This window comes from Vitis riparia, chromosome 8 (genome assembly GCF_004353265.1).
Source record: "Vitis riparia cultivar Riparia Gloire de Montpellier isolate 1030 chromosome 8, EGFV_Vit.rip_1.0, whole genome shotgun sequence".
NCBI lineage: Eukaryota > Viridiplantae > Streptophyta > Magnoliopsida > Vitales > Vitaceae > Vitis > Vitis riparia.
The window spans coordinates 11,729,750-11,743,765 of NC_048438.1; the positions used below are offsets into that span (position 1 = coordinate 11,729,750).

The 14,016-nt window shown below is 33.0% G+C and overlaps 1 protein-coding gene and 1 long non-coding RNA gene across 2 annotated transcripts; both read left to right on the forward strand.

Moving 5' to 3' along the window:
* The first annotated feature begins 87 nt into the window (after nt 1–87).
* LOC117919637 (phosphatidylinositol 4-kinase gamma 8) lies at nt 88–4,040 on the forward strand. The gene is made up of 3 exons (XM_034836845.1): nt 88–185; nt 340–385; nt 1,872–4,040. The coding sequence occupies exon 3, from the start codon at nt 1,941–1,943 to the stop codon at nt 3,672–3,674; it is 1,734 nt and encodes a 577-aa protein (XP_034692736.1). The 5' UTR covers nt 88–185; nt 340–385; nt 1,872–1,940; the 3' UTR covers nt 3,675–4,040.
* Nucleotides 4,041–12,134: 8,094 nt separating this feature from the next.
* Nucleotides 12,135–13,523, forward strand: LOC117921301. The gene is made up of 2 exons (XR_004652314.1): nt 12,135–12,624; nt 13,105–13,523. It is a non-coding gene; the product is annotated as an uncharacterized LOC117921301 (long non-coding RNA).
* Nucleotides 13,524–14,016: the final 493 nt, after the last annotated feature.

A 14,016-nucleotide genomic window follows, 5' to 3' on the forward strand; every position in this document is an offset into this window, starting at 1 on the left:
GCACGTGGCGAGGGGCCGAGTGGGGAGGTTAGCAAAACATTAAAACAAGAGATTGGACAAACTGGGTGGGGGCCGGGGGGAGTGGGGGATTCGACCTTGTTTGATATTCATTTGCTCACTCTCAATTTCATACTCTCTCCCTCCCGTTCCTCTTCGTCTTCCTGAATGCCTCACCCGTGTTCAGGGTACCAAAACCAACACACTTCCATTCTCTTTTATTTCTAATTTTTTTTTTCTTTTCTTCTTCATCTTAAATTCTCTTTATCTTTGATCTACTGCCATGGATTTATATTCTTATTAAAAGAATTTGTGATTGGATTTTCCGTTTGTGTCTTTCAGTAAATCGTGGCGATCTATGACCGGAGGAGCAGCGAGGGATTAATAGGTTGGTTTATGCCTTTTCTCATAAGGTTATGTGAAGGTTCTTATGTTTTGAGTTTCGTGTTTGGGCTTCCAGAAAATGTTAATGATAGAATGACTGCATGTTGATTTGTTTGGTGAATTTGCAATGGAAAGGAAAATCGCTGTTATCTTATGATGATGCTTTGATTGCGTATTGGCATTGTTATTTACTTGACTCACTGATTTTAATGGCGGATATTCCCGTTTGAGTCTCTACTGAAAATCAAACCAGTTCTAAATGGATTTAGCTAATTATTATATTAGTTGCAAAAATAATAAATCAGTCAATGGTCGATCATCTGAACTTATTTTCTCCTTATTTTCTCTCTGCACCTAGAAGTTTATCTCAGATCAATTAGAATTTGCTTAGAACCATTAGAACCATGTTTTAGCACTAACAACAGACAAGTTCTTAACAGAGTAGTTCCATTAGACCTTCAATTGAAAATGAAGAAACATGCATGCATAGAAAATTCATAATATATTGCCTGGTGATATTCCATAATTATTGGATGTCCTATCAAGAAATAAGGGTTCATGATGATACCTACAGTGATTACATTTTTCACATCACATGGCACCCTGAGGATCCAACTGTTTATAATATGTAGCTCAAGTATACTGCTTCTTAGATCCTGATTTAGAAACAAAAAGGAAATATTTCTACTTTTTCATTTTATTTTCTTTTCTTTCCATTTTTTCTTAAATATTCTAGGAACCAAACATGATATTAATCTTTTTATAAATGAAGAAAAATAAATAAAATGAGTTTGAAGAAATATGTGTAAATAATATATTAACTTAATTTTTTTTTTCTCTATTTTGTTTCCTGCAAAATTTCCAAGAATCAAACATAGGATTAGAGTTTTGTGCAATCAGGGCATTTTAATGCAATCTTGTTTACAGTAAACATCTTATGCTTTGTGTGATAAAAAAAAAATCAAGTGGAGTCATACAGTGGGTCATTCAACTGGCTGTTGATAAACTTTCTAAATAAAGGTCAAGCTCACTAGTTAAATTTATCAATAGAAAGCTTTGTATGTCTCTCCCCTGTACTAAATACTTCGAATCTATAATATATAAGAGATTAATTGTTTGAATATGTAGCCATAGGTGAGTATGCTCAGCCATGTCATTAGAGTTATAAGATATTAATTTCTGTTACTCTAGAAAGAGACCTTATGGTTAAATAAAATCTATATGATGGAGATGTTGGTATTATAGAAGAGCACTTAGGAAGCAGGATTTAAAAGTGATTTGAAAGTACTTTTTATTGTTAGCTTTTATTATTATTATGGTTGATTCAACACTTCCATACCTTGGGAAAAAAGGATGTTCTTGATTAAGCAGATACTGAGCAGAGCAGATTAATTAACCTTTTAAAACATATGTTTGGTTGCTAGTGAAGTTTTTATTACAAATTACAGATAATGGTGTTGGAAACTGACTTAAAAGGTTTGAAATTGCAGACATGTCATGGCTAATATTCAAGGAAAGAATAACTCTCAGGGGATCGTCTAAAAAGAATAGCCCTTGGCATGCACGCCATTCTCACCTGCATGAAATTCTCCAAAATGGCAGTAGTGGTCAATCAACATCATGGTTTTAAGGCATTCACTCGATCTCAGAGATGCAGGCTCCAATCCTTTACTCACCTGGAGAACACAATGTTTGAACTCAGCCAAACCAACCTGGCCCACTCCTTAAAGCAAGCATTTGAAGTCGCTAATATTCACAAGAGCTTCTCTACCCCATGCCTATCCCTGGCAACTAATTCGGAAGAAGATTTTGATGCTAGTCCAAGGATTGAGATTATCGGTGGCCGTGGGGCCTCTAGTGTACGTGCTCTTGTTGCTGAGGTTGCAATAGCTATGGCATCTGGTGCTGATCCTGTGCGAGCATCAACTGGGTTAGGTGGTGCCTACTTCTTGGATGGTCAGAAGGGTAATACCATTGCTGTGGCAAAGCCAGTTGATGAAGAACCTTTAGCATTGAATAATCCAAAGGGATTTGTGGGTCGGGCGCTGGGCCAACCTGGCTTGAAGCGCTCAGTTCGGGTGGGTGAAACTGGTGTTCGGGAATTGGCTGCTTATCTCCTTGACCATGGTGGGTTTGCTGGTGTTCCTCCAACAGGATTGGTCAAAATCTCTCATTCTGCATTCCACATAAATAATGCAGTAGAGAGTTCAACACCCCCTTTTAAGATTGCCTCAATCCAGCGATTTGTAGATCACGACTTCGATGCAGGAGAATTGGGTTCTTCTGGATTCTCAGTCGCTTCAATACATCAGATTGGGATTCTTGATGTAAGACTTCTGAATCTAGATCGGCATGCAGGAAACATACTTGTTAAAAAACATGAACGCGAGAACTACGCTGTTGGGGCAGCTGAGCTTGTGCCCATAGATCATGGGCTTTGCCTGCCCGAGTGGCTTGACGATCCATATTTTGAGTGGCTGCATTGGCCTCAAGCCTCAGTCCCCTTTTCAGAGTCTGAGGCTGAGTACATATCTAATCTTGATCCATTCAAGGACGCGGAGCTTCTAAGGTGTGAGCTTCCCTTGCTAGGGGAGTCTTCCGTCCGGGTTCTTGTCCTTTGCACCATTTTCTTGAAGCAAGCTGTGGCTGCTGGGCTTTGTCTTGCAGATATTGGTGAAATGATGACCCGAGAATCTTGCAGTGCAGAACAAAAGTTGAGTGTATTAGAGAACCTTTGTACTGAGGCTAAGGCTAGTTTGAGAAATATATTCGGTTATGATGACGATGGTGATGAAAGAGAAGATGAAATTGAAGAAGAAATTGAAATGTTTCAATTTGACAGCGAATGTGAAAATGGCAAGGAGGTTTTGGACCTTCCTCAACTGTTGAATAGTCCAACTGGGGCAGCTGCCGCACCTAAAAGTCCAAGGTTTTCGATACCAAGATCGAAAAGTCTGGCATCGGTTACAGCACTATCTCCATTGCAAGAGGAAGTTAATCACAACAGCACTGATGAGAATGATAACGACACCGACACCGACACCACACAAAATGATGGTGGCAGCAATGAAGATGAGAGCAGAGACGGTCGCAAGGTAGGAGGGTTCATGAAGAGCATGAGCTTCTCAGTACAAAATCGTAACCATGAAACAGGAGGCATTTCGTTCGGAGAAATGAGTGAAGTTGAATGGAAGCTGTTCCTGGAGTGCTTTGAGAAGCTATTGCCCCAGGCATTCGAGGATACAAAGAACATGGGCTTGAGGCAAAGATTGGGAACCTCTTGCAGGTTTTGAGCACAACATTTTGAAGTGGAAAGAGACTAGAACATACATGCGCAAGTTTACTTGTGTCTAGTGTGGAGTAAAAATGTACATTATCGGTCAAATGACACTGTAGATTGTAGATACAAAAATACTTTAGGCCACAAAAATGGAAAAGTGATGGGCAATTTGCCATCCATTCCATTTTTTTCACCTTTCAATTCTTCTTCTTCTTTTTCTATCATCCTTTTACACTTAGCTTAGAGTTGGGATTTTTTAGAGCTTTGTAGTAGATATTTGTCTCGTGGTACAGGAAAATTAACAAAGTTGATGAGAGAGAAACAAGATCTTTAAGAGTGAGGAGCGAATCTTGACTTTGTAATAGAAAGGCCGCTTGAACACTCCCCCGACCCGCCAAATGCCTCCAATCCACGAGCCACACGCCCACGCCCACGCCCTCCCTCGGCCCCCAAATTATGATTAAAATTTGTTTGAAAGCAACAAAAATTATTTCTGTGATCAATTGAAGCCGTTGAAAATGAAGTTCATCATCCTTCGCCTGGTCTCCTTCTGACCTTTATGTAATCAGCTTTACAATAAATCATTATTTTCCCATCACATTGCATAAAAATTTTATGCTACAAACTTAACAAGAAATTTAATGGAAACAAATGAATGCTTCCATGATAAACCCCAAATATTTCAAAACAAAATAAATAAGCCAAGCCAATGAAGAAAGATTTTTTTTATTTTTTTATTTGGTTATTGAAATTATAAATACATGAAGCTCTATAATTTACTCCTTTTTTTTTTTTTTTTCCTTAGAGTGGAATTGTTCTAATCAATTCCGTTAATGGAATCAACTAAACCTAACAATCCAACGCCTTCCCTCTCTTTACTCACCTCGATTCCTTTTTCACCTTCTTCTGCCTGAACGCCGACCTTGCCAGCCGGAATCTTACGCAACCGATCACTATCCGGCGTCGGCGTCGCCGCCGCCACCAGGCCCAAATTGAAAGACCCGAATTTCGGGGTGGACTCTGGTGAATTCGCGGCAATTTTAGTGTCAAAGGAGAAAGAGAAGGCGCGATTGGAGGGCGTGAGTTCCTCGAACTTGTCCAGAGCCGTTGGGCAGTTCTTCCGCCTCTTCGGCTCACGGACCGTCTTGAACTCCTCCTTATTCGGGTTCTCTCCGGCGGTGGTGCCGGGAATTGGAGAATATTTGCCGGAATCTGGAATCTCGGCCGGTGAGATCTCGGCCTTGTTCTCCGCCATTGTTAGGTCACGGACAGAGTGTGTGTGTGTGGTGATGGTGGCTGAGGGTGGTACGATTTTTTTTTCCCTTTTTCTCTGGGCGGCTGTTTAGTTTGGCTTTTGCAAAATTACCCAAAAAGTCCTTTTGCCTTTTCTCTTCCTGAAGTTGATGGTTGATATTACTCAGTCCTCACTCCTCGGTGGATCAGTTTTTCAAAATAATTGGTATGAATCATTATTAAAATTGAAGTAATAAATATGTGAGTTGCATCTTTGGCCTCTGATATTAATATAAATATAAATTTTGTCCAATTCTTTTGATAAAGCCTACAACCTGGATATAGCAAAAATAGTACTGTGACGTGAGCAATTATGGTGAAACATGTGGCTACGATTTTGTTACTAGGGATATTTATATAAATACAAAAACCTTTTTTTAAAATATTGAGGTATCAATTTTTTTTATATATAAAAATAAAATAAAATATTTTATGATTTAATTATTAACGAAGTAGATGTGGAAGAATATCGAGATGGCAAATGTGGGATTTTTGATAGAAAAAACCTAATTGGGTCTAGTGCAGGGGACCACGGACACGGAGTTGTGTGTCCGTGCTTCCCCCATCACGTGGAGCCATGACCACACTCACCAACCCCGCACGTGTCATGTTGCCACTCCTGTTGTCATTGGATGGGTTCTTCACCCTATTTTGTCGTGGTCCAATGTTCATGGACCGTTTCTGAGTCATGGGGTGTGAGTTTGGAGAACAGTTAGAACGTTCCGATGGATAAAGGGATCCCATCCATGTTTTGTCAATTTAGGACAATTCTTTTTTTTTAAAAGGGATTGTAGATTATATTGAAAAGAATACATCCCATTAAACTCTTATTTAGAAAACAACTAACTATTTATCAAAATTTTGATTGGATAAAACCTAGAGACTATGTTTGATATGATATATATATTATAAGATATCATATCTCATTAGATAGAAAATACATATTTTATAATATAATTTTTAATAGGATATGATATAATTGATTATACATATTTTATAGATATAATATTTTAAGCTAACATATCTAATGAGATATGTTAAGTTATATTATGTTTATATTTCATTTTTAAAATGAATAAAATAATAATATGCAATATATCTTATTTTTAGTGTTTAAAATAAAAATTATATTATATTTCAATTTTTTTTATTTAATAAAACGAAAATTTTCTTATATTTAACAATATTCATAATTAAATTATTTAAACTTTATAAATATTTTTTATATTATATTATTCAATATATAAAAATAGTTTATATATCATATATTAATATTACTTTATAATTTTTTTTTAGTTTTTCTTTTTTAACCAAAATTTAATTTATAATAAAAAAAATTATTTTATAAAATAAGTATATAAATAAATAAATTTAAGATACATGAGATATACATGTCTTATATCTTACTATAGAATTAACATATCCCATGTAAAAGTAAAAAAAAAAAAATGAATAATATATTTTATCACTTATCTTATCTCGTGTTTGGATAAACATAAAATAAGGATAAGTAATATGATAATGTATCATATCTCATCACCAATTAAATATGAAATAAGATATAATATTTCATCTCTTATTTTATCACATGTTATATCCGATAAATAAAACATAGTTGAAAAAAAATACAATATATTAATTTAAATGGGTCACAAGCTTGAAACATTTATTTTATTTTACTTAAAATAAAAAACCTTATCCAACATTTCTTTCACTTGGCTCATAAATTACTTAATATGTATTTATCAATAACAAAAATTTTCCCTAAATCCTTATTCTCAAAATTTAAATTGCCTAAATTATAGTGGTGAGTACTCTAAGAATGAGTATTACCTTCCATGTATTACAATATAATTTTCTCCTTTGAACAAGAACAATATGTGGGCTTTTTCTTTATGAACGAGCTTCCAAATTCTCATTCAAAGTCTACTTAATATTCATACCATGCATATTTTCATTCTCTAAACTTTATGTATACAACAAAAAATGAGAAGACAAAATTGAAATAATTGGAGTTTTCATATCAACAAAAAATGTGATAAAACACAAAGGGTATCTTAATTACATGACATTTACAAAATATAACTCAGTCTCATATGTTCAACATGTTCCTTATAAGCCTTAAGTGACAATCCCTTCCTTTGTCATAAGATATGTAATCATCAATTTAATACTAATATGCTCAATAGCCACCTTGTTTGACTTAACATGTTTCCTACTAATTAAGTATTTTATGTTGATGTGTTTGTTACAACTTCCACTCTTATTATTCTTGGCCAAAAACACTATAGCAAAGTTATTGCAATAAATCCTCAATGACTCAAAGTTGAGTTAACAACTTTAAGCCTTAAAATAAAACTCCTCAACCAAATAGCCTATGACATTGCTTCAAAACATGATACAAATTCTAATTATGTGGTCAAAATAGCAATTGATGTTTGCTTTGCACTTCTTGAAATGACCCATCTAGCTAATAAGAAGACATATCCAGATGTCAACATTTTAGAATTAAGGTAGCCAACAAAGTTAGAATTTGAATATCTAATCACATCCAAATGATCTGATCACATGCATGTAAGCTTATAGCCTCTAATCCCCTAATGGTATCGCATGACTTTTTTTACAGCTCTCCAATGTTCTAAACTTGGATTACTTTGATATCTAACATTTCTACTGCATAAGCAATGTCAGGTCTTATACAGACCTCAACATACATTAAGCCCTAAACTACAAAAGTATAAGGAATGTTTTTTTATCTCTTTTTTCTCTAAATCATTACTTCGACATTGGTTCAAATAAATGAACCCAAATAAACTCAAGACTGCTTATTTATTTATTTATTTATTGTACTAGAACCCAAAATATATATATAAAAATGATCGAAAATAATTAATGACAAAAAAATATTCAAAATACCTTAAATAAACTAATACCATATATATGTGAACATAATAATATTTCATAAACAGAAAATGAATCCTTATATATGAGGTATCTTCACAATTAGATATACAAATCCTAATATAAATTTCAAACTGAGCATCACAAAACATCAATGTTTACAACATAATATGTTGAAAAGAAAATTGAGATTTTATATACTCTAAAGTAACAAAAAAAAGAAACAATGTATAAATATATACATATGTCTACTAAATTTTCTAAGTATGAATTAAATTAGAAATATTCAATGAAATTATATGACATAGAAATAAATTTCTCTCATCAAATATGAAAATAGAACCTAGTTCATCTAAGGTAATAAATACTCAATCGAAAGTCACACTAGAGATAATACTCTAATACCAAATGTTAGAAAATTCTCAAAATTTTCAAATAATAAAAGTGAAAGTCCAAGATCACACCTTGGTAATTTGATTCACAATCTCTCGGACTAAAAAAAGAACACAAAAATAGGGATTATGTCCATACATAGATGAAAATGTTAAAATAACAATGGACTCACATATGGAGCATAGTTTAGATTAAGCTATTCACATGTACATATTTCGTTTTCTATTTGTTTTAAAGTATGGGTCATGTGTAGAGCCTAGTATCATATGTGTCTCAGATGATGGGCCTAAGACACATATGACCCAATATTAAAAGGGAATGGTCCCTAAGGCATAGAGGATATAAGACTAGTGTTTGTTCATAATTTTGAATAATCTTTGAATAGACAGAGTGCGTTCTCTCCCGCTTCTCATCATCAGAGAGATTATAGAAAGGGTGGTTTCCTTTCTATAGCCTTAAAAGATCCATACCTTATTCAACAAAGACAATGGACTTAGGTTTGTCCCCAATATGTTAATGAAAACATGTTTTCTATGTTTAAATTATACAAGTTTATGTTTTAGTGAACATGGAGAAATCACAACAGGAAACTCATAAGCTTCTTCTTGTAGACTAAAGATCCTTTTTCTCTTGAAGCTTTAACATAAAATTTTTCCTAATATCTTCTTCCCATCAAAGAAGGAAAAAAAAAAAAAAAACTATAGATGTATAATTATAACACCATAAGATGTGTCCCGAGTTTTAGGAAAAATAATATTTAAGTGGGTTTTAAATTTAAATGGGTCACAAAACTTAAAATGTTTATTTTATTTTATTTTATTTAAAATACAAAAAACCGTTTCCAACAACATATTAACTTCCTGAATTTTCCCATGACTTCCAATCATGAAATTATAAAATAATTTGTGGGTAGCTTTTGGTTGTGACAAAATAATATAATTTGGATATAACTTTTGTATGTATAATATAATTTAGATGAAGAAAATAAGTATCAATAAAAAAATATGCAAAGTTTTCTCTGTATTAACAACCCTGAACAAAGATTAAGGAAATTAGCTTTGGAACAACTCATGCCACCTGTCATAAAATAAGGAAATAAGGAGTAGATGATAAATAAATAAAATAAAGTGCATGAGAAGAGAATTGAGATCTCTTGGGATGATTTCAATCAATGGAGGGAAAGAACGCCTTTTTATAGGCTTTTTGTAGGGCTTACAAAAGGAATATCTTCATTATTAACATGTCTTTTTTTAAGATGAGCAAACCAGAGAGTGTAGTGTCCACGTTTGAGTCCTTTTTTTTCACTTTCTCCATATTCTTCACCTCCAGCACCCATGTGGGTTTACTTTTTATTATTTTTTAAGGTGTGTTTGGTTTCTTCTGTGTGAGTCGTGTTTGAGTGAGAATGTGTGGAAGAATAACAACATGCCGAGGCCCGAGGGTGACTTCTCAGGAGACTTTAGAAGGCCGTTTTTATTTTTAAATTTTTAGGTTTTGATGATAGGCTTTTCTTTGAAAGGGCCCACACATATATGTTGTGGTTAATGTTTTCAATATGATAATAAAACAATAGTAAATCAATGTTTATTTTGTATTATTTAATTATCATCCACCCTAAAACTCCAGATGCTTGAGAAAATAATAGAAATAATATTTTACATTTTATATAATCATTAGCGATGCACATGAAATTAGGGCTGCAACTTAAAAGGAGTGGGTTTGGATAAATATTTTTATTATTTGGGTTGAGTTTAAGTTAAGTTTTCTTAGAATTTGAATTTGGGTTAGACTTGAACTAAGGTTCGAAAAACTCGAACCTAACCCGAGCTCAATTTAATACTTTTATAATATTTATAATGTTTATTATTTAATATAATAATATTCATTTTCTTTTTAGATTTTAAAAAATATCAAATTATAATTATATAATATATTTTTTCATTTTTAAAAAAGATTTATAAGTTTATTTTTATTTTATATATATATATATATATATATATATATATATATATGTGTGTGTGTGTGTGTGTGTGTTTATTTTTACTTTTTATTATCATCTTGAAATTTTGTGTTATTTATTATTTAAATTTTGGTATGAATATATAGATTTTTTTTTTTAAATACCATTATAAATAAATTTTAAATTATGTAATCTTATCAACTACGAGTCTAACTCAACCAACTTAAGTTTAATTCTATCAACTCAAGTTTAACCCGATCAACTTAAATTCAACTCGAGTTTAAAGAAATAAAATTGGATTGAAATTGAGTTGAGTACTTCAGGTTAAAGGTCAAGTTAGATTGAGTTTGGATTGATTATTTCTTAATTCGAGTTAGGTTGATGTTAACCATCAATCTGATCAACTCACTCAAGTTATAACCTTACATGAAATACTGAGTGCTATAGACTTATATTAAAAAACAAATGAAAATAAATAGTTTTTTCTCAAGAATCCCAGAGTGGTTATTTGGGCCTTGTTTGGTAAATGTTTTTTTAAAACAATTATGAAAAAAATAGTTTTTAAGAACAATTTTTGAAAATTATTCTCTTACATTTTGTATAATAAAAGTCTGTTTGAGAACCAAAAATTGTTTTTAACCTATTTTTAATATTTTAAATATGTTTTAAAAATATTTTTTTATCTCCATAACTTTATTTTTAATCATTATATATATTTGTATAATTATTTTTTGAAATATCTCTCAAAAAAATAACTAAAAACAACTAAAAGAACTTCTCTGAAAATACCATATTTTCTGTTTTTTGATAATAGAAAATATAAAATAATTTTTATTTTCAAACATATTTTTCAGTTTTTTTTTTTTTTTAGAAAATAGAAAACTATTCTTAAAAACAATTGACAAATTGGGTCTTGATATCCGTTTCCACAAAAACTAGTAAAACAATGAAAATGAAGAAAACTAGCTATGATTAATCTATTATTTCTCTCTGTTTAATTTAATGTAAAAGGTAATTTAAGCTTTAGTCGCATGAACTTTGTTGCTTCTGAGTCAACTGGAGTCAGATTCTCCTAACTTAACGGAAGTTAGATGAACTTCCTCCCTTCTTTGTGCCTTTCAGAGAATCCGCCCAATGAAAGTAAGACTGGGTGAACTCCTTTCCTGCACAAAACAACGTCCGGATGGACTGTTCGGGCACGCCCCTCTGAAGCTTAAGTAAAACAAGAATAACTTATGCTGCTTAGTGAGAGAGAAGATAGGCATATGTGTGTGCATATATCATTTGTGCTTTTTGGAGGGGTTTTTATAATGCTGAAGAGAGTGTCACTGTAGTGCTAACTAAATACTTCGACTTTATCTTGTAATGATAATTGTCTTGCAGGTGACTGATCAATCATCACAATTTTGGGTGGCTAACAGGTGCCATCAGCTGATGCATCATGATCTTAGACTGTGCAGTCATCTGTCCCCTCAATCTGTTGATGGTTTAGGGTTATGTGCAATAATTAATTGACATGGACTTGAGAGTTAGAAGAGGTTTCATCAGCCATTCATATGTCAAGTGTAAGTGATCACGCATGCTAGTGGGTCCTGAAGGCTTGACTTGGCAGTTCTATCTGTTTGGGGTTCCGACCTTCCCTCGCTATCTAGCCCTGTAAAAGAAAAAGGTCTTATGATGCCTGTGTCAGACAGACCGGTCGTGGTCCGAATGGAATGATCTGGACAGTCGCATGTCTACACTAGTCGGTTAAGGTGTCCGGGTTGGAAAAGGGACACGTAGTGGGGAACCCCTCAAACTCGAGGTTGCTTTGTCAACGAACTAAGTTTGGAAAACAGTTGAACGGAATGAATTATGCCTCCCAGTCCCAATCAAACCGCCTGCATCTTCCTTCCCATTTCCTCTCTTCCAAGCATCCGGGTCAAACTTTCTCAGCTGAAGACCCTGATTGATGCTTAATCGCCTGTTTCCACGGAAAATGATGTTCAGTCTCCTATAAGTCTTATTCAGATCAATTTGAGCTTTTCATCACTGTGTCTTCCGATGAAAATGGATTAAATCTGTTATATTGAGTTGGGTTCTTATCTATTCTTCCATATCCAGTGGGAAGATGAGGGAAGGCTAGGGTTTCTAATATGGGTTGGTTTCTTTACATGTGTGACATACTTGGGTTCATGTAGGTTTGTGGTGAAGAAGAACAGCTTGAGAGTGACATATCCAGAATCTTTCAAAGACGCGTACGAATGCGCAACTGGGAATTTTGGGATTCCACAGAATGAGCATGGAGGGACCGTTGTAGGCACTGTCGTTTATCCCCAAGCCAATCAAAAGTCCTGCAGCCGCTCCCACCATTTCGATGTTTCCTTCAAATCCCAGCCAGCGGACTTGCCCATCTTTCTTCTTGCTGACCGAGGAAGTCAGTTTTTGATTATTTTCCTGTTTTTTCCTAGAATATTATCATTTTTTTTTCGCTTGAAAATGATTTGGATTTTTTTCTTTAATTTTTTTTTACATGTAATTAATATTCCGTATCTTAGAAAAATTACATGGCATTAAATCTCAAGAAGAAGCAATTCATTTAAGTTCTATACCCTTTAATTTGAATTGCAATTTCGTTGCTTCTCGTACAGAAATTGCTGCCATTAGTCTCAAAATTTCAATGTTTTAAGTTGTATTTGTTTCCTATTTTCAAAAATAATTTTGAAAACTAATTTTTGAACATAATTTTTGAAAACTATCTTTATATTTTGTAAAATAAATATTTGTTTCACATCTGAAATGCTTTTGATTTATTTTCTATATTTCTAAATATATTTTACAAATATGTCCTCCTCTAATGTGTACCCATTAACATGGACCCAGGGAAATAAATTATTAGGGAAAAATTATTTTGCAGATTGTTACTTTGCGCTGAAGGTATGGAGCGCACAGAACGCGGGAGCTGCTGCTGTTCTGATTGCAGACAAAATAGCTGAGACATTCCCGGTGAGCAGAAATTGCAGCCTAGTTATGTGCAGAAGATCACTATACCTTCAGCACTGATTACCAAAGCTTTGGGCGATATAATCAAGGAGGCTCTATCTGCTGGCGAGATGGTTACAGTGAACCTTGATTTGGAGGGGGTCTCTTCTCTGGGTGAGCATGTTGAGCCACTCCAGCCCCGATGACTAGGGCCTCTGGTGCCCTCGACCCACTTCACTATGTCAATTAAGGCTCATATGGGCCTCCATGTGCATGACGGACTTCGGTCATCCCAATTTTGAAACTTTTTAAGGTATCGAATTGATATAATCAAACTTGAAATTTACATTTTAATTTTTGCATCTATATCTTAACATTATTATTATTATTATTATTATTATTATTTTAAATAAAATAACATAGGCTACACTTTTTTTTTTACTAGTTTTACAATATAAAATATAAATAAATTTTAATTTTATTTATAATTTTAACATATTAAAATAAAAATATATTAATTTCATTCTATACTAAAAAGATTTTAAAAAATAAAAACTAGGAAATCCTTTTTGATATATTTATTTATTTTTTAATTCGTGCGATCAAATTTTAAAACCAAATAGTAAAAATATATTAGGAATCATAACTTTGAAAATTATTTTAAATTTTTAATGGAAATAAATCTTCCTAAGAGGTGTTACTTTGATTTAGACAAAATTTAAAAGGTATTTGTTGTTTTAGCTTTTTGTTAAAAGTAATTCGGTTTATTATTTGTTTGTTTGTTTTTTTTAACTTTTTTATGATTTATTATAAAAAAAATTTGTTGAATAGAAAAAAATTAAAATAT